The 21,359-nt window shown below is 42.0% G+C and overlaps 1 protein-coding gene across 2 annotated transcripts in view; it reads right to left on the bottom strand.

The window, feature by feature from the left end:
* Window positions 1–21,359, bottom strand: part of AEBP2 (AE binding protein 2) — a 76,251-nt gene that overhangs the window by 12,661 nt on the left and 42,231 nt on the right. For both annotated transcript variants that reach the window (XM_062194903.1, XM_062194904.1), the window contains exons 4-5: window positions 7,288–7,474; window positions 1,681–1,805 (exon numbers count right to left, since the gene is read on the bottom strand). In XM_062194903.1, the coding sequence (XP_062050887.1) occupies window positions 1,681–1,805; window positions 7,288–7,474 (312 nt within the window). The remainder of the gene's footprint in view (window positions 1–1,680; window positions 1,806–7,287; window positions 7,475–21,359) is intronic.

Raw genomic sequence — 21,359 nt, 5'->3', positions numbered from 1 at the left:
ACCCTTTCTCTCTCTCTCCTGCTCAACTATGCCTTTCAAATATATAAATCTTTTTTTTTTTTAAACAGGCAGAGTAAGACAGTGAGAGAGAGACAGAGAAAAAGGTCTTCCTTCTGTTGATTCACCCCCCACAAATGGTTGCTACAGCCAGCGCACTGCGCCGATCTGAAGCCAGGAGCCAGGTGCTTCCTGGTCTCCAATGTCGGTGCAGGGCCCAAGCACTTAGGCCATCCTCCACTGCCTTCCCGGGCCACAGCAGAGAGTTGGACTAGAAGAGGAGCAACCGGGACAGGACCGGCACCCCAACTGGGACTAGAACCCGGGGTGCCGGCGCCGCAGGCAGAGGATTAGCCTAGTGAGCCATGGCGCCAGCCTCAAATATATAAATCTTAAAAAAAATAAATAAAAGAAACACTTCAAACTACTGCATCAACAACCTATGCTCACAAACTTAGAAGGAGGACTTCAACTATCAGTACAGAGCAAATCCCAATCAGAAAACTTTTTAAAGTGGTAAGGACATTCTGTATCTGAACTATGGTGATGCTTTACATCATGTCTAGTATGCCTTAATTTCCATTTATTCGATAAGCACAATCCAGCATTGATTACTTTGTTTCATTCAATTGAATGACCTTATAAAATTACATTTCCGAGAGTCCAGTCTAACCTAGACTTAGAAAGTATCACATAAAAAGGAAACACTAGGGGCTGGCAGTGTGGTGTAATGGGTAAAGCTGATGCATGTGACACTGGCATCCCATACGGGTGCCAGTTTGAGTCCTGGCTGTTTCACTTCTGATCCAGTTCCCTAAGGCAACTGGGAAAGCAGCAGAGGACAGCCCAAGTGTTTGGGACCTTACACCAATGTGGGAGACAGGGATGAAGCTCGAATTTCCTGGCTCCTGACTCTAACCTGGCCCAGCCAGCCCTGGCTGATGTGATCATTCTGAGTGAACCAAAGGATGGTTCACACATTCCCTACACACATTCCTCCCCTGACTGTTGTTTTCCAAATAAATAAATTAAAAAAAAAAAAAAAAAAAAAGGAAAGAAACACTCTCAATCTTCTTTTTTAGTAAGTGGCTATATTTTACCGATCAATTTACATGGTATTATCCATGAAAAAAAAAAAAAAAAAAACATTATTGGAACATTTCATTGGCTTTGAAATGAAAAATTTGATACTTTATTCTGTGTTGAAAATACATCACCTAAAAACTATGCTGGGCAATGTGAGGCAGACCACTGGAACAAATAAGAAACTCTTCCCCCATAAAGCTGGAAGGTACTGGCCAACATTACCTTAATTTCTACTGACTGCAAGTTCCAAATATGCATGGAGGCTGAGAAAAGTGAATACAGCACAGAATGGGAGTCTAATGCTCTAATTTTACAAATGAGAAAACCACAGGGCAGAAAAGCGGTCAGAGTCCAATCTACTTCTAGTATATGATAATATACCAATATTTCTAAAAAGTTCAAACCAAAGGCTTTATAAAATATTCATTTTAATGGTAAACATGGCAACTACTTGCTTTATAATACAAGTTACTGTGAAATAACAGCAAAAGATTTTGATTTGAGTTTAGAAATGGACTCTGAAAGTCAAAATACATTTTTTGTAAACCTAAGTATATACATATATGTATACAGAAGTTAAAGAAAAGGAATACTTACAGTACTATGAAAAACAACACTGTGGCCTTTCCCTAAACTTTCTATATGAGCTGAGAGGTTAAAGCAAATGGCTCGATGTCTTATCGCATCCAGTGTTTGTGCATCGAAGAAATCATGTGGTCGCGCTAAAAGCCAACACAAAAAAGATAGAGATTACTTAGAAAAATGTTAACAGTCTTCTGAACACAGAAAAAGTCCATTTTCCACAAAAGTAAGTACTGAGTAGGAAAGACTATTAAACAAGCAATGCCCAAGTATCTATCTTCTCTTTAAATTTAAGATACTATTTGCTTTCAAAGCACAGACTAGCTCACTGGTCAAAAGCAAAAGTGAACCCAAGGAGTAAATGAAGGTTAACTCCACACCTCAGCACAGGACACTCTAACCTCAGAGCTCACTGTTCCACATTATACTTTGTTTCATTTTTTTCCCCTTTACGCCAACATCTCTCAGCACCAGTCCTGCATTTACACCAATGTGATCAACATCTCCATCTGTATGATATACTGAAGTTTCAACCAGTCAAAAATATTAAATATGAACATTCCATATTAATACATAATCAAAATATTTCCAAGTACTATTATTGAGCTTTTTGAAGAGTACTTCTCAATTATGAAGAAACTTAACACAATGGAAGAAAATGGCAAAAGCGGCCGGCACCGCGGCTCACTAGGCTAAGCCTCTGCCTGTGGCGCTGGCACCCTGGGTTCTAGTCCCAGTTGGAGCGCCAGATTCTGTCCTGGTTGCTCCTCTTCCAGGCCAGCTCTCTGCTGTGGCCCGGGAAGGCAGTGGAGGATGGCCCAAGTGCTTTGGGCCCTGCACCCACATGGGAGACCAGGAGAAGCACCTGGCTCCTGGCTTTATCAGTGTAGTGTGCTGGCCTCAGCGGCCATTGGGAGGTGGGGGTGGAGGGTGAACCAACGGCAAAAGGAAGACCTTTTTCTCTGTCTCTCTCTCACTGTCCACTCTGCCTGTCCAAAAAAAAAAGAAGGAAAAAGACAAAAGCATTTTTTATTTATTTATTTATTTGAAAGTTAGAGTTACACAGAGAGAGGAGAAGCAGAGAGGAAGAGAAAGAGAGAGAGTGAGGTCTTCAATCCGATGGTTCACACCCCAGTTGACCGCAATGGCCAGAACTGCACCAAATGGAAGCCAGGAGCTTCTTCTTTGTCTCCCACGGGGGTGCAGAGGCCCAAGGACTAGGGCCATCTTCTTACTGCTTTCCCAGGCCATAGCAGAGAGCTGGATCAGAAGTGGGGCAGCGGAGACTCAAACCGGCGCCCATATGGGATGCCGGCGCTTTAGGCCAGGGCATTAATCCGCTGCGCCACACAGCGGGTCCAGACAAAAGCATTTTTGAATGACAGTGAACCTATTTTAACTCTCTATATTCAACCAATTCGCAGCTGTGCAACTAGACCCAAACTGCTCAAGCTACATTAGATTATATTTATAAAATGGAAATATCATACCCACTGTAGAATGATTAAATAAAACAGGTGCATATGAAAAGTGCCTTCTAATCCATAAAGCAGTTTATATTTATATTAATAAGTTTATGTAACTTCTACAAATAATAAACTGTTTCACAAAGTAGGTAATCATTTAGTATATAAAACTAAACTATACACTGAAAATTTCATTTGGTGAGAATACTTTTCAAAGTTTACTTTTTATCTGCTATAAATTGTGCTATTATTATCCCTAATGAGAACACCGCTCAGAATAAAGAAAATATGCCCAAAAATAAAGACTCTTTTCCTATAGCTGAAAAATCCTACCTAGTATATGATTACTTTTCTGTTAGCTTTAATGATGATGTAGGGTTATACAGAAAAAAAAAAAAAATTTTATCCGAGGTACATTAAGAACTTTGGATTTAGGAATAAAAAGCTTATCAAGAGAGAGTGCCAATGTGCCATACTGGGGAATCTCAAGTAAAGAGCAAATGTTCACTGTACTATTCTTGCAACATGTAAGTATGTCAAAATTTTAGAAAACATTCCAAAATTTTTTTAAAGATTTATTTATTTGCTTGAAAGCCACAGTTACAAACAGAGGGAGAGACAGAGAGAGACGAGTCCCATCCACTGGTTCACTCCCCAGATGGACCACAAATGGCTAGAGCTGGATCGATACAAAGCCATGAGCCAGGAGCTTCTTCTGTGTCTCCAACACAGGTACAGAGGCCCAAACACCTGAGCCATCTTCCACTGCTTTCCCAGGCCATAGCAGAGAGCTAGATCAGAAAAGGAGCAGCTGGGATTCGATCCAGCACCCATATACGATGCTGCAGGTGGAGATTTAGCCTACCGCGCCACAGCACCAGATCCCCAAATTTTTTAAATGTTATCAAACAGAAAATTACTTAAATTGTAGTTAAATTTATGACATATTTTTTTATCTAGGTAAGTACAAGTGACCTTAAACTACATGAAATGGATTAATTAGCAAGTCAACATGCATTTTAGAGGAAGAAGGGACTATATGGCACAAGTACACCAATTTAGATGGCACCACTGACCAAACAGTGGCTCTACCTAAAAGAAAGTCAAGAAACTTACAAGTTCAAAATGTATTCTATTCAGTTACTTTCATTCTCCCCAATAAGAGAGCCAACAAAAAGCTATTTTAAATCCCTATTTCTCTTCTTGGACTCCTGTCTTACTAGCTAATATTGGGGAAAACATTACTAAAAGCACAAATACTTACATAAGCACTGCCCCTCCATTTCTAAGCAAGAAATGCATATTTAACTGAACTTTCTGCAACAGAGTAACAAACTGTGCAAGTATTGAAAGGCATATAATAAGAACAAGTCAATAAATGAAATTATGACTGTACAGAGACAAAAATTAACAAGATGAGGACAAACAATGGTCAAAGTTACACTTGCTTTTCAGTACTGTAAAGATTTATTTTTTATTTATTTGAAACACAGAGTTACACAGAGAGGTAGAGACAGAGGAGAGGTCTTCCATCCGCTGGTTCACTCCCCAGATGGCAGCAACGGGGCCCAAGGACTTGGGCCATCTTCTACTGCTTTCCCAGGCCATAGCAGAGAGCTGGATCGGAAGAGGAGCAGCCAGAAGTAGAACCGGAGCCCATATGGGATGCTGGCATCCATATGGGATGCCGGCGCTTCAGGCTAAGGCATTAACCCACTGAGTCACAGCGCCGGCCCCAGCAATTTCCTTTTTTCAGATTTATTACTTACAGGGCCAGCGCTGTAGCATAGCAGATAAAGTTGCCATCTGCAGTGCCGCCATTCCATATGCGCACTGTCCCAGCTATTTCACTTCTGATCCAGCTCTCTGCTATGGCCTGGGAAAGCAGTAGAAGATAGCCCAAGTCTTTGGGCCCCTGCACCCATGTGGGAGACTGGGAAGAAGCTCCTGGCTCCTGATCTCAGATCAGAGTAGCTCCAGCAACTGGGGACAGTTGGGGCATGAACCAGCGGAAGACCTCTCTCTGCCTTTTCTTCTCTCTCTGTGTAACTCTTTCTTTCAAGTAAATAACAAAATAAATATTTAAAGAAAATTTATTACTTACATGAAAGGCAAAGCTACAAGGAGAGGAAGGCAGCGGGGCCAGGGCAAATGGTTGCAGAACCTGGAACTCCATCTGGATCTCACACATGGGTGCAGCAGTTCAAGCACTACAGTCATCTTTTGCTGCCTTCCCAGATGCATTAAAAGGGAGCTGTATCAGAAGTAGAGCAGCTGGGACTCAAACTGCCTGGAATGCAGGCATCACATGAAGTAGCTTAATCCACCCACTACACATCAGCCTCTTTTTTTTTTTTTTTTTTTTTTTTTTTGGACAGGTAGAGTTAGACAGTGAGAGGGAGAGACAGAAAGAAAGGTCTTCCTTCCATTGGTTCACTCCCACAATGGCCGCTACGGCTGGTGTTGTGCCGACCTGAAGCCAAGAACCAGGTGCTTCCTCCTGGTCTCCCATGTGGGTGCAGGGGCCCAACCACCTGGGCCACCCTCCACTGCCCTCCTGGGCCACAGCAGAGAGCTGGACTGGAAGAGGAGCAACCGGGACTAGAACCCAGCGCCCCTATGGAATGTCAGCAACCACGGGCAGAAGATTAACCAAGTGAGCCACGGCGCCAGTCCCCAGCCTTTTTTATTTTTCAAATATTTATTTTATTTATAAGATTGACAGAGAAGGAAAGACAGAAAGAAAATCATTCCCCAAATGGCCACAATGCAGTAGGCTGAACCAGGATCAAGCCAGGAGCCAGATCTCCATCTGAGTTTCCCATGTAGGTGGCAAGGCCTCAAGCACTTGGGTCATTTTCCATTGCTTTTCCAAAAGCATCAGCAGGAAACTGAATCACAAGCAGAGCAGCTAGGACCTGAATCACTGCTCCAGTATAAAATGCAGGCATCAAGAGCAGCAATTTAACCTGCTGTGCCACAACACTGACCCCTATTTAGCCAATTTTCTGTGTATAACAGCAAGCTACTAAAATTGATACTCAACTAAAAAAAAACAGGATGCTATTCTTCATTTTGGAAAAGGAAGTCCCAATAGTAAAACACAAACCATTTTTTTTTTCTTTTCTTTAAAGCTCACCCTAGCAAAGCATACTTTCTCAGCAACAGCTTCACTGCCTCATTCAGGAGAGACTAGCCCACTGATGCAAAGACAGGATCCAGGGTTTCCAAGTCAACTGCTGCCTGTAGTATATACAAGCCTATCATCTGATTATTTTCTACCCTAAACATCACAGCTGCAGCTTTTTTTTTTTTTTTTTTTTTTTAATGAATTATTTGAAAGGCAGAGTTACAGAGAGAGAGAAAAAGGTCTTCCATTCGCTAGTTCTCTCCAGATGGCAGCAACAGCTGAAGCTGCCCCCATCCAGAGTCAGGAGCTTCCTCCAGGTCTCCCATGTGGGGGCAGGGTTCCAAGGACTTAGGCCTTCTAACACTGCTTTCCCAGGCCAAACCCAAGAGCTGGATTGGGAGTAGAGGAACTGGGACTCGAACAATCACCTACATAGGATACTGGCACTGCAGATAGCAGTTTTACCCGCTATGCCACAGCGCTGCCACTTATAGATATATCCTATAACCTGTCTCTGTGTCACTTTGCCTTTCACATAAATAAAATTGGCTTTAAAAATATGGTGATTAAAAACACAATCAATGCATGCCTGTATTAAAACAGATTATAGGTAATGAAACACAGACCACATCTAAATTATTTGCTGTACAGACACCCTGCTTTGGAGTAAATTAGTTACTTTTACTTTTTTACCTTTAGTATGTACAAACTTCCTAAAATCTTTTTAGAAACACCAACCTCTGTTGTATGTCAGATTTTTTTTTTCAAATTTTCTTAATACAGAACAAAGTTGCCTCCAAAATATAACTTTATAGAGTTTATATGTTTAAGCCATTCATAAATATATTCCCTCAGCTACTATGTCACAGATTTCTCAGTGACAGACAGGCATCCTACCAGTTAATTACAGTTAAGAGAAATAGATAACCCAAGCTGAAGAAGAGTATATACTGTATTTGCATGAAATACCCAAGATATAAACAAAATCCATTGAATACCCACAGATTTTGTGGTTGAAATACTTACGTAATGAACGTCGTCTTTTGTTCTTTAATTTCCTCCTTTTGTTCATTCCAGCTTTAGAAGGAGATTCTTCTTTGGCCTTTGGCTGGCTAGAAACTTTGGAGGAGTTCTGCTGACTGAAGTGTGTGGGTACATGGCGAGCTAGCCCTCCCTGAGAAGCAAAGCTGGCATTGCAGCCGCCAACAACACACTGAATGAGAATAAAAGAGGAAAAGGATGTCAGTGATACTGTGCAGAGCATGAGCAGAATTTCAATGAGATGATATTTAGTATCTCAGAAGTAGACTGGTAGCCCAAAAAGAACTGATTCCAGAAAAGCGGCTTCAAAAGATTAATATAGGCCTTTCATTTTAGAACTAGACCAAGTTGCCCAAGATAATATACATGAGGAAGTAGCACAACAGGAAAATGAAAGTCAAGCTTCCAGACTCAACAGTTTACTGCTCTCTCCACTATATACAAAAGAGTGGGATTTTCTTCCCAGAAAAACCTGGCTTTTGGATTAATCACTTGTATAACAGGAATAACTGTTTTCGAATTAATCACTTCTATAACAAGAACAGTAACTGCTTTTGATAACCTGGCAATTACTTGGATTCTTGGATTTAAAAAAAAAAAAAGGATTATTTATTTGGAATGCAGAGAAAGAGAGAGAAAGACGGACGGACGGAGGGAGGGAGGGAGGGAGGGAGACAATGACCATCCAACTGCTTGCTAGTTCACTCCCCAAATGGCCACAAAAGCCAGGGCTGGACCACGCTGAAGCCAGTAGCCAGGAGTTTCTTCCAAGTTTCTCACTTGGGTGCAGGGGCACAAGCACTTGGGCCTTCTTCCACTACATTCTGAGGCTCATTAGCAGGGAGCTGGATTGGAAGTGGAGCAGCTGGCACTTGAACCTGCACCCCCATATGGGACGCTGGTGTTGCAGGCAGTAGCTAAACCCATTACATCAAACGCCAGCCAGGTACTCCTGGATTTTTAAAACTATTTTCATCTTAGGGGCCGGCATTATGACGAAGCTGGTTAAGCTGCCACCTGTGATGTCAGATCTCATATGAGCACTGGTTTGAGATCCGGATGCTCCACTTCCAACCCAGCTTCCTATTAATGTGCCTGGAGAAACAGCAGAAGATACCTTAAGCACTTGGGCCCCTGCCACCCATATGGAAACCTGGATGGAGTTTCACGCTTCTGTCTTCAGTCTGGCCTAGCCCTGACCTTTGTAGCCATTTGGGGAATGAATCAACAGATGGAAGATATCTCACACCTTATCACTGTCTCTCCCTCTCTATTTCAAAGAATTTTCTTACAGAGATTGATGTAGTGGCACAGTGGTTAAGCCATGGGATACGCACATCCCATACTGGAGTGCTGGTTTAAGTCCCAGCTGCTCCAGCTCTGACCCAGCTTTCTGCTAATGCACCTGGGAAAGCAAGACATAATGGCCCATACGCAAGAGTCTTTGTCTCCCCTATGGTGTTCCATGCTTCTTGCTTCAGTCTAGCCCATCCCTGGCTGTTGCAGGCATTTGTGGACAAACCACAGATGGAAGATAACTCTATCTTTGCATTTCAAATAACTAAGTCTTTAAAAATAGTTCTTACAAACAAGTTAAAACTAGGGGTCAGCATGATGGCAAAGCAAGTAAAATCAGTGCCTGCAATGCCAGCATCCCATCTGGGTGCTGTTCAGATTCAGCTCCCTACTAACGGCCTGGGAAAAAAACAGCAAAGATGGCCCCAGGGCTTAGGTACTTGCCACCCATGTGGGAGGCCCAGAGAAGGTTCCTGGCTCCAGTCTGGCCCAGCCCATCACTGCAGCTAACTGTAGGTGAACCAGCAGATGAAAGATCTCTGTCTCTCCCTCTCTCTATGGCACTGACTTTCAGATAAATAAATCGGCACAGGGCGCTGGCCGTGGTAGCCACTTGGGAGGCGAACCAATGGAAGGAAGACCTTTCTCTCTGTCTTTCTAACTCTGCCTGTTGAAAAAAGAAAGAAAAAAAGGAAAAAAAAAAAAAAAACTATTAAACCCTCCTAGAGAAAGCATGTTGTATTATCCTCAGGCAGCCCTCCACCAGTTCCTTTAAATACTACTCCTTTAGCCTCTGATACCTGCAAGACTAAGCAATCAAAAGGCTAACTACTGAAATCCCATGGCAGATCTGCCACTCCAACAATAAATGTACAACTTTCAGATGTTACAAGAAATATGAAAGAAATGTTAAGGGGATGGGGGGCAGCACTGCAGCATAGCAGGTAAAGTCGCAGCTTGCAGTACCTGCATCCCATATGGGCACTAGTTTGAGTCCCAGCTGCTCCACTTCCAATCTAGCTCTCTGCTATGGCCTGGGAAAGCAGTACAAGATGGCCCAAGTCCTTGGGCCCCTGCACCTGCATGGGAGACCCAGAAAAAGCTCCAAGCTTCTGGTTTCATATCAGCCCAGCTCTGGCCATTTTGGGCACTTTGGGAGTGAACCAGTGGATCCAAGACCTCTTTCTGCCTCTGCCTCTCTGTAACTGCCTTTGAAATAAATAAATAAATATTTTTAAAAATTCTACTAAGTGTGACATGGTACATTCATGGTTTTGCAGTACATTTCTGTAATAACCAATTTAAATCTCAATTTATAATCTGATACATAAGATGTCTTTAGTGGCTAAATTAAGTATGTTTGGGATAAGTTGGGTTTCTGAATCTAATTCTTCAACTGCAACGTTTGTGCAATCTCAACAAACTGCTCAACATTTGAAGAGAGTATTTTAAGTACAGGAGTTTTAATGGTTTGGTTCTGCCACATACAATATATTTAGCTGATGAATCCATGAAGCTACTGAGTCTATGAAACGAGACCAGTCTGATAAGAAACATATACCACATTTGGAAAATTCATTATCAAAAAGTATGTTCCAGCTTTATTAATTTTGAAAACAATGAAAAGTATTGCACTATATATATCAAATATACTTAAATTATTCATCCTTTTCCTTTCAATTTTATATTAATCTGACCCAGGAAAACTTAAAATGCGTGGTTTGTATATATTTCTATTAGATAATTATATCATCGAATAACCCATACAGGGGATCAACATTGTGGACCAGCAATACTACTGGGAATAGCAGTTGAGTCCTGGCTGCTCTATTTCTGATCCAGAGCCCTGCTAATGTGCCTGGGAAACCTGTCACAGATGGCCTAAGTAGTTGGGACTTTGCCACCCACTTGAGAGATCTTCATGGAGCTCCAGGCTCCTGGCTTGGCCTAACCTATCTTCAGCCACTGCAGTCATTTAGGGACTGAGACAGCAGATAGAAGGTGTCTCTCTCTCTCAAGTAAATAAAAAAATCGCACACCATCCCCGGGGGTGGGGGTGGGGGGACACCACAGCCACACAAAACACAATACTTACTTTTCACACTTTAAAATTTTAAAGATATCATCCCTGTATTTCCTAACATCTTTTCTAAAATCATAGATTAAATCAACATCTATTACAGCTGATGTGTCAGTTACTTATGGGAATACAAAGTACAATTAAGATTGTACTTCTGGGGCCAGTGCTGTGTCACAGCGGGTAAAGCCAGTCCATCTACAGTGCCAGCATCCCATATGGATGCCAGTTCAAGTCCTGGCTGCTCTACTTCCAATCTAGCTTTCTGCTATGGTCTGGCAAAGCAATACAACATGGACCAAGTCCTTGGGCCCCTGCACACACATGGAAGACTCAGAAGAAGATCCAGGATCCAGGATCCTCGCTTCGGATCAGCCCAGCTCTGGGCACTGAAGCCATTTGGGGAGTGAAATAGCAGATTAAAGATATTTCTCTCTCGCTCTCTAACTCTGCCTTTCAAACAAATAAGTAAATTTAAAAAAAAAGAAGAAGAAGAAGAAGAAGAAGAAGATAGTACTTCTGCCTTTGTAATCTTTGTCCAGCATTGGTTTATTCAACAAATCTACTGAAAAAAGCTCATACTTTCAAATACTGGACTAGCTACTTGATTATACCAAGGCAGGTATTACAGTAACAGTTCAGATCCAAGCCCTTCAGTTTAAATTCAGAGATTTTGTGATCACTCCACCATGGGTTATCATAAACAGTCCCAGTAGGTTCTGGAAATCATTTTTTTCAACTCAACAAGAAAGACTCTAGCAGCATCTAGAACTCAGAGTAATCATCCAAGGTTTATCTTCATCAGTGAAGACTTCTAAAACAAAATCAATAATGGGAATAGAGAACTGCTTCATCTCAGATTTTGGTCATTCATCAACCAAAAAATCATAAATTTTTAAAAGTTAATAAAAAAAATTTAGAATGAGAACATCCTTTTAAAAGAAACAGAATGGGGGCCAGCATCATGGTATTGCAGTTTAAGCCCCCTGTGACACTGGCATCCCCATATGGGAACCAGTTCACGTCCCAGCAGCTTCACTTCCAATCCAGCCACCTGCTAATGTGCCTGGGAAAGCAATGAAACATGGCCCAACTACGTGGGCCTCTGTCCAAGCAGGGGACCTAGATGAACCTTCTGGTTCCTGGCTTTGGTCTGGCCCAGGCCGTCACAGCCATCTGGGGAGTGAACTAGTGGATGGAAGCATGAACTCACTCTGTTTTTCACTCTTAACTCTGCCTTTCAAATGAAAGATAAATCTTTAAATACACACACACATGAATGGAATCACACACACGAATGGAATCACACACACACGCTTAAACTAAATACAAACTCTTTTCCTCCCAAAGAGAAAATAATTTGAGATGTCATTTAATCACAATTCCACCCATTAACACATATCCCAGAGGAGGTGAACCAAGAGGCAGAATGGCTGTTGCTTCAATGTCTTTAGTAGCTTCATTCCTCTTGACATGAGCATTTCACAGTACTCAGTAGTTTCACTGTTCAAATATTCATTGGATATTTTCACTCACATATATAACAATGAAAAACGGAACACAACACATGGTATTCTGATGAAAAAAAACAACTTGTTTCAACCACTAAGAACCATAACACACTGAACTGACTGCTTTATATGTTCTACCTCTCAAATCCACTAAAACACCTTTTAATGACAGTTGCTACAATGGTCAAGCAGTTGTCCTGAAATCTGAAAGGTGGAATTAAAGGGCGTTTTCAGATTTGTTGGAATGAAGCAGCATTAAGACTGTCTTTGTGGTATGAACACTGTGGTATTCAAAATTATATTAAGTGATGTGATGACCTACAGTGCATACTGGAACACAGAGTAAAAAGTACCCATTTCACAGATGTGGTATCAGCAGGTAGTCTAAGGGAAAACAAAACTTCCAGACAAAAATGTTGGTTCTTAGCTTTGACAAATATGCCACAGTAATGAAAGTGGAGAACATCACAGGACTGAGTGAGGATACAGATACTCTGCACCATCTTTACAAATTTTCTATAAATCTAGGTTATTCCAGAATAAGCCTTTAAAAATTCCAGGTAGCAATTACATTCTGTATAAAACCACAATGAGCACAAAGCACACTTCATTAAAGAACGACAAATAGTGTGTTACACGAGGACCACAACTTTCTGTGATGGGATAATGAGGATATGAGACTTGAGGAGCAGAAAATATGTTAGAAATGAAGATCTCATTACACAGGATGCAATGAAGTAACAAATTTGAATTTTCCAAGTTAAGTCAATTAGGCAAGACAAAGAAAGGACACCCAAATTAGAAAGGAGGGACTGGTGTGGTGGCGGCACAGTAGGTTAAACCAGTGCATGCAAAACTGGGATTCCATATAGATACCAGTTCAAGCTGAGCTGCTCCACTTCTGAGCCAACTACCAGCTAACGTGCCTGGTAGTATAAGATGGATCAAACACTTGGGCCCCGCGCCTGCCATCCATGTCAGAAACTCCTGGCTACTGGCTTCAGCAGGCCCAACTGCAGCCTTTGTGGCCCTCTGGGGCAAGAACCAGCAGATGGAAGATCTCTTGCTCTCTGTCTCCCCCTGATTCTCTGTGTAACTCTTTATTTATGTGAAAAAATCTTTCGAAACAAAACTATCATTTATGAAAAACATACAAGATCATTCACTTTCTAAAGATGCTACTTATCTTTTTGTTCTGTAAAATGTTAACATATTTAAAATGAAACACTTCTTGGTTTTCATAAGGTATGTTTGCTTAGGCGGTATGGATTCTTTATAGATTACCAAATGTTTAAAATGGACTATTCAATTCACAATTTAAAAAATTAACATTGTTGGGGGGCGGCGCTGTGGCGCAGCAGGTTAAAGCCCTGGCCTGAAGTGCCAGCATCCCATACGGGTGCCGGTTCTACTCCCGGCTGCTCCTCTTCCTATTCAGCTCTCTGCTATGGCTTGTGAAAGCAGAAGAAGATGGCTCAATCCTTGGGAACCGGCATCCGCATGGGAGACCCGGAAGAAGCTCCTGGCTCCTGGCTTCAGATTGGCGCAGCTCTGGCTGTTGCAGCCATCTGGGGAGTGAACCAGCAGATGGAGAACCTCTCTGTCTCTACTTCTCTCTATGGCTCTTTCAAATAAATAAAATCCACATATTCAATGCAATCCCAAATGTCAAACTATCAAACACATTCTTCACAGAAACAGAAATAAAATTCTAAAAAATCTATACAGAACCATACAACACCCTGAACCAAAGCAATCCTCAGCAAAAAGAACAAAACTGTAGACACCACAGTACCTGACTTCAAGCATACTACAAAGTTACAGTAATAAAAATACAGTACTTGCATAAAAACAAATACCAAAGAAACAGAATAGAGAAGCTGAAAATAATTCTACATATGTATAGCAAACTAATTTTCAAAAAGGCACCACTACATTGGAGGTCAGTCTTTTTAATAAATTGTGCAACAAAAATTGGAGATAGACATTTAGAAGAATAAAACTCAATTTCCTCTCACCATATACAAAGTTGACTCAAAATGAATCAAAGATTTACATTTAAGATCTACAAATATCAAACTACAGAGGAAAACATGAGAAAGGCTTCAGGACTCTAATCTGAGTAAAAAATTTTTTGAGTAAGAACCCAAAAGTACAGGCACCAAAAAAAAAATAATTGATTACATGAAACTAAAATACTTTTAAACAGCAAATAATTAACAGTGAAGAGACAGCCAACAAAATATGAGAAAACATTCGCAAACTATTCATCCAACATGAGATTAATAGCCAGAGTATAAGAGGAACTCAAATAACTCAATAGCGCTCTTTCTGTTTAAACACATATAAATGACATTTGTATATATTATATATACTATATATTTATGTTTAGTTATATATTATATATACAATAATCCAATTAAAAAAGAGGGACATTTCTCGAAAGATACACAAATGCCCAAAGAGTACATAGAAAACTGGTAAACACCACTAATTCTCAGGGAAACGCAATTTCAAAACCATGATGAGGTATATCTCATCTCAATTAAAATGGCTATTTTTCCTTAAAGATTTATTTACTTATTTATTTGAAAGAGTGACAGAGAGAGGGGGAATGGAGACACATACACACAAATTTCCAATCAACTGGTTTACACATTAAGACTGTATTAGATATCCAAGCTGAGCATTCTATTCTGACATTTTAGATAGAAAATTCGGGCTGGAGACGAATATTTGGTAGTTATCAGAACGGCACTAAAACCAAAGACTCCAGGATGGGCCTGTGGCCTAGAAGTTAAGATACAGGTTGGGGGACCGGTGATGTGCTGCAGAAGGGTTAAAACCCCTATCTGTAGCACCAGCATCCCATATGGGTGCTGGTTTGAGTCCCAACCGCTCCACTTTCGATCCAGCTCTCTTCTAATGCACCTGGGAAAGTATTGGAGAATGGGTCAAGTCCTTGAGCCCCAGCACCCATATGGGAGACCAAAAAGAAGTTCCTGGCTCCTGGCTTCAGACCAGCTCAGCTCTGGCAGTTATCTGCATCTGAGGGAACCAGTGGATGAAAGACCTCTCTCTATCTCTATCTCTACCTTTTTCTGTAACAGTTTTAAATAAATAATCTTCAAAAAAAAAAAGAAAAAGAAAAAAATACGCAGGTTGGGACTACTATGTCCCATATCAGAACGCCCAGGTTTAAATCCCAGCTCTAGTTTCCCATTCCAGCATCCTGTTTAAGCACACTCAAAAAGTAGTGGGTGATATCTCACGTGGTTGGGTTGCTGCCATACACACAGGCAATCTGAATTGTATTCTCAGGTCTGGCTTTGGATTGTTTCAGCTTTGACCACTGAGAGCATCTGGGCAGTGAACTAGTGGATGGGAGCTCAGTTTCTCAGTCTCTCAAACAAGTAAATAAAAGAAGGACTAGGTAATTAGATCTAGGGTGAAAACAAAACACTTGCCAACACTTAGAAGGCTGACCACAAAGAGGCCAGCAGAGCAGACTCAGAGGAATAGCCACTGAGGGATAGGAGAGGGGAGAGAATACAGAAACACGGAAGAGTGCTAACAGGGAGCCCTAGAGAAGTCAAAAACAAGATCTGGGGCCGCAGCTGGAAAAGCTGCGCCTGCAGTGCCCACATCCCATATGGGCGCTGGTTCAAATCCTAGCTGCCCCACTTCCCATCCAGCTCTCTGCTATAGCCTGGGAAAGCAAAAGTAGATGGCCCAAGTCCTTGAGCCCCTGCACCCATGTGGGAGACCCAGAAGAAGCTCCTGGCTCTTGGCTTTGGATCAGCACAGCTCCAGCGGCCAACTGGGAAGTGAACCAGTGGATGGAAGACCTCTCTCTACCTCTCCTTCTCTCTCTGTGTAACTCTGCTTTTCAAGTAAATGAATAAATATTTAAAAACAAAAAAAGGATCCTACAGAACTGTCTTCAATGCTTTATTTTGAAGAAAACCATACTGGTAACCACATGTACCACAGAAATGCTGTTCAGTATCAGCTATTCTATCATTAGGTTAACTTTAAGATTCCATATGATAAATATCTGAACAAGGTTCTTAACCCTGCATACACATCTGAATCACTTTTTTCATAAACAGCATTTACCCACCAACTGTCCCCAGAGATTCTGGTTTAACTGGCCACTGGTAAGATTCACACATCAGCATTCTAATTCCTGGTGGTACAGTTCATATATGAAGAACTAAATACTGATTCCTACCAGCTGTCAAAACAAGATTCCTCTCATCTTCCAAGATTTCCCAAGCAGTTCTTTCTGCAACAGGGAAATTAACTTTCTGGTTTTTGATTATATAATGACACCATTATCCTGATACTCAAACTGCCCATCTATACTCAGTGACATCCTCCGAAAGTTGGTTGCAGAGGCTAGGGAAGAAAATAGCTTAAGTCACACAGATAGACACACACTCATACACAAAATGACAAAGGAGTTCAAGAAAGGTACCAGAATAGAACAGCTGGCTTTGGACTACAGAGAATGTCTGCTGGAAAAAAAAAACAAAGATCTGGGGCCAGCGCCATGGCTCACTTGGTTAATCCTCTGCCTGCGGCGCCGGCATCCCATATGGGCACTGGGTTCTAGTCCCAGTCACTCCTCTTCCAGTCCAGCTCTCTGCTGTGGCCTGGGAAGGCAGTGAAGGATGGCCCAGGTGGTTGGGCCCCTGCACCCGCATGGGAGACCAGGAAGAAGCACCTGGCTCCTGGCTTCAGATGGGCACAGCACCAGCCGTGGCAGGCCATTTAAGGAGTAAACCAACAGAAGGAAGACCTTTCTGTCTCTCTCACTGTCTATAACTCTGCCTGTCCAATAAAAAAAAAAAAAATCTAAAAAGTATCATCTATTAATCAAGTCATAAAGTAACTGAACAAGAAAACTATTTCACAGCTCATCTCAGTGACTGATAAGTACCACTGATCACGTCATATCGAAAAGCCATCAATTACCAATACCTATCTATAGATACAACTACTTGATATCTAAGGCAAAAAAGGATATAAAATCTAAACTCTGGTTTGATAAAATTTCTTCAAAAATTTTTTAAATTTATTTGAAAGGCAGAGTGACAAGAGAGATCTTCCATCTGCTGAATCACTCCCCCAAACAGCAGCAATGGCAGAGCTGGACCAGGCAGAAGCCAAAAGTCTGGGTCTCCCCACATGGGTGGTAGGGGTCCAAATACTTAGGCTATCTTTCACTACCTTCTCAGGTGAGTCAGCAGGAAGTTGAATTAGAAGCAGAGCAGAGGCTGGCACTGTGGCGTAGCAGGTAAAGCTGTCGACTGCAGTACCACCATCCCATATGGGCACTAGTTCTAGTCCCGGTTGCTCGACTTCCGATCCAGCTCTCTACTATGGCCTGGGAAAGCAGTAGAAGATGGCCCAAAACCTTGGGCCCCAACACCCACATGGGAGACCCAGAGGAAGCTCCTGGCTCCTGCCTTCGGATCAACGCAGCTTCAACTGTTGCGACCATCTGGAGAGTGAACCAGCGGATGGAAGACCACCCTCCCTTCTCTCTGTGTAACTCTTTCAAATAAATTAATTAATTAAAAAAAAAAAAAAAGCAGCAGCAGAGCAGCCAGACTTGAATCTCATAGAGGATGCTGGTGTCTCAAGTGGCAGCTTCACCCACTACACCACAACACTGGCACCTCTGTTTTGTTTTTGTTTTGTTTTTGTTTTTGTTTTTTTTTTTTTTAAGATTTGTTGTTCTATTTTAAAGTCAGAGTTACACAGAGAGAGAAGGAGAGGCAGAGAGAGAAAGAGAGGTCTTCCATCCACTGGTTCACTCCCCAATTTGCCGCAATGGCTAGAGCTGCACCAATCCGAAGCCAGGAACCAGGAGCTTCTTTCAGGTCTCCCACACGGGTGTATGTGGCCAAAGAACTTGGGCCATCTTCTTACTGCTTTCCCAGGCCATAGCAGAGAGTTGGATGGGAAGTGGAGCAGCCAGGACTTAAACCAGCACCCATATGGGATGTCGGCACTGCGGGCAGCAGCTTTACCCACTACGCCACAGCGCCAGCCCCCTCTGTTTTCTTTACTAGCAATTTAGGGCATGTTCTTGGTCCCAACACATGTGCTCACTTCCACAGCACATATACTAAAACTTCAACAATCCCAAAACACATAAACAGATTAGCTATTTCAAGTCTCAGACTGTAAAGGAAGTCTGAATATTTCAGATATGATCATATCACAAGGAAAAGTTATTTAAGTATGTCAGTGTTAGAAGACTAGTTAGTCGCTGAGGAAAAGTCACAAGCTGATCCAAGACAATTTAATGATCTTAAACACAGTATTCAAAGAAAGAAAAAAAAAAAAAAAAAGGTCAAAGGAAGTATGTGGAAAGAAAGAAATTAAAGCTAATTCAAAAACTGCAACCATATAGTTTCTAATATGTATACATTGATCCAAACCACTGCAATACTGGCAACTCAAGCAAAGAAAAGAAATCAAAACAGTCAAGTTATATGATGTGTATAACTACTGCTTATTTTCTTCAGTTATGTAGAATATTTGTAAGCCTGGCAAGACTGATTGCCACACAGCTATGATGAAGCTTACATAACATTAGTAACAAGAATCAAAAATCACAACTTTAAAAAAAGGCTAAGCAATGATTTAAAGACCGTCAAAATCCTAGAATTACAAAAATACATTCTTTTCAAACCCTTTAATAATTAAAATGTTTCACTATTCTTAACAAAAGGGTGGCACACCTCTAAGTGCACATATAAACTAGAGGTATTTAGTATGAGGTACTTCAAAAGCTCATGGGGAAATGCAATTAACGTTTATTTGGGTGCAAAAAAAATTTTTTAATCCATTCAAGGTTTTTTTCTAATGTGTATCTTCCTTGAAGACTCCGCTGATACAAGACCAAGTAAACCACAGTTGGAGGACAGGCAAAGCAGTATCATCTGAGAATTATCTTTGGACTTTCCTTACTAAAAATCATTAAAAAGCCATGGAGGGGCTGGAGCTGTGGTTTATCTGGTCAAGCCATCGCCTGTAGTGTCAGCATTCCATAGAGGCGCTGATTCCAGTCTCAGCTGCTCCACTTCCAATCCAGCTCTCCGCTATGGCCGGGAAAAGCAGTATAAGATGGCCTTGCACACATAATGGAGACCCAGAAGCTCCTGGCTCCTGGCTTCATATGGGGGAGTGAAGACCTTTCTCTCTGCCTCTGCCTCTCTGTAATTCTGTCATTCAAATAAATAAATCTTTAAAAAAAAAAAAAAAAAAAGACACTGCTTTGCACATTGGCATCTCTTGCAGGTGGAGGAACATATGGCAACCATAGAAGGGACTCAAAACTCAATAAAACCATAGCAGACTACTTTTTGCTTAAGTTGATAATTTTGTATGGCCTGTGAATGATGCTATAAATATCCATATAGCCCTTGGCAGAAGAAGGGTTCCCTATACCTGTATGATTGGATGGAATGCCTAGGTTCAAGTCCTGGCTCTGCTTCCAATGCCAACTTCCTGCTAATGCATAACCTGGGGGTCAGGCAGCAGGTAATGGTGTAATTACTTGCGGTCCTGCCACCCTCATGGGTGACCTGTACTGAGATCCTGCCTTCTGGCTTCAGCATGGCACAGCCTGGAATGCTGCAGGTATTTTGGATGGAATCCCTCTCTGTCTTGCTTTTTCAAATTAATAAAAATACTTTTAAAAACTATACTGGAGCCAGTACTGCGGATCAACAGGCTAATCCTCCGCCTACGGCACCAGCATACCGGGTTCTAGTTCATGTCAGGGTGCCAGATTCTGTCCAAGTTGCTCCTCTTCCAGTCCAGCTCTCTGCTGTGGCCCAGGAGTGCAGTGGAGGATGGCCCAAGTGCTTGGGCCCTGCACCCACACAGGAGACCAGGAAAAGCACCTGGCTCCTGGGTTCGGATCAGTATGGTGCACCGGCTGCAGCGGCCATTGGGGGAGTGAACCAACAGAAAAAGGAAGACCTTTCTCTCTGTCTCTCTCTCTCACTGTCCACTCTGCCTGTCCAAAAAAAAAAAAAAAAAACTATGCTGGGGCTGCTGCCTCCAACATTGGCACCCCATATGGGAGCCAGTCCATTTCCCAGCTGCTCCTCTTCCAATTCAGCTCTCTGCTTATGGCCTGCGAAAGCAGTAGAAGATGGCCCAAGTGCTTTGGCCCCTGCACCCATATGGGAGACCCGGAGGAAGCTCCTGACTCCTGCCTTCGGATCGGCCCAACTCTGTCCATTGAGGCCATTTGGGGAGTGAACTAGAGGATGGAGGACCTCTCTTTGTGTCTCAACCTCTGCCTCAAGCAAACAAATAAATCTTAAAAAAAAAAAAAAAAAGGAATAAATAAAAATTGTACTGCTCTAAAATTGAAAGTTTTATAAAAAACAGAATACAATTCACACAGTTTACTATATTGTACACAAGAAAACAGGAATGGGCGCAGCGTTTTGCTCCTCTGTGAGGTGTAGGCCAGCCGCGGGCCTGCTTCCTGTGGCTGTGTGTGGCCGCGAAGTCGCAGACACCACAGTGGCTTCAGGGCTCCTACTGGGAGAAGTTCAGAGACAGCTTGTGGGGGGTTGGCATGCTGGCGGGAATGGAATAGAACTGCATCAAAGTAGATGGAAATAAAGGGATAGAAAGGAAAAAAAAAGAAAAAAAAAGAAATGACAGGGCCAACGCTGTAGCAGAGCAAGTTAAGCCACGTAGAACCCCAGAAGCCCATATCAGGGAGCTGGTTCAAGTCCCGGCTGTTTCACTTCCAATGCCAGCTTACTGCTAACGCACAACTTGGGAGGCAGCAGGTAACCGCTTAAGTAATTGGGTTCCTGCAACCCATGGGGAAGACCTGGTTGGAGTGCTTGGTTCCTCGCTTTGGTCTGGCCCATTCCCAAATGTTGCGGCCATTTGTGGAGTAAACCATTGAACTGAAGAATGCTTTTTTCTCTCTGTCACTCTTTCGAAAAAATAAAATAAATCTTATTAAAAAAAAGAAAGAAAGAAAAAGGAAAGAACAAGACTTCATATTTATCTGCTGTAATTCCACAAAGAAATATTAGAAGAAATCACAAGATGGTAGTAGCAATAATTACAGATTTGAAGGGAAAGAAGGTATAGGAACAGGATAAGGGGCAAGACTTCTC

Source organism: Lepus europaeus, chromosome 6 (genome assembly GCF_033115175.1).
Source record: "Lepus europaeus isolate LE1 chromosome 6, mLepTim1.pri, whole genome shotgun sequence".
In the NCBI taxonomy this organism is placed as follows: domain Eukaryota; kingdom Metazoa; phylum Chordata; class Mammalia; order Lagomorpha; family Leporidae; genus Lepus; species Lepus europaeus.
The sequence above is the reverse complement of the archived record's forward strand: the minus strand, read 5'-3'. Positions and strand labels throughout refer to the sequence as shown.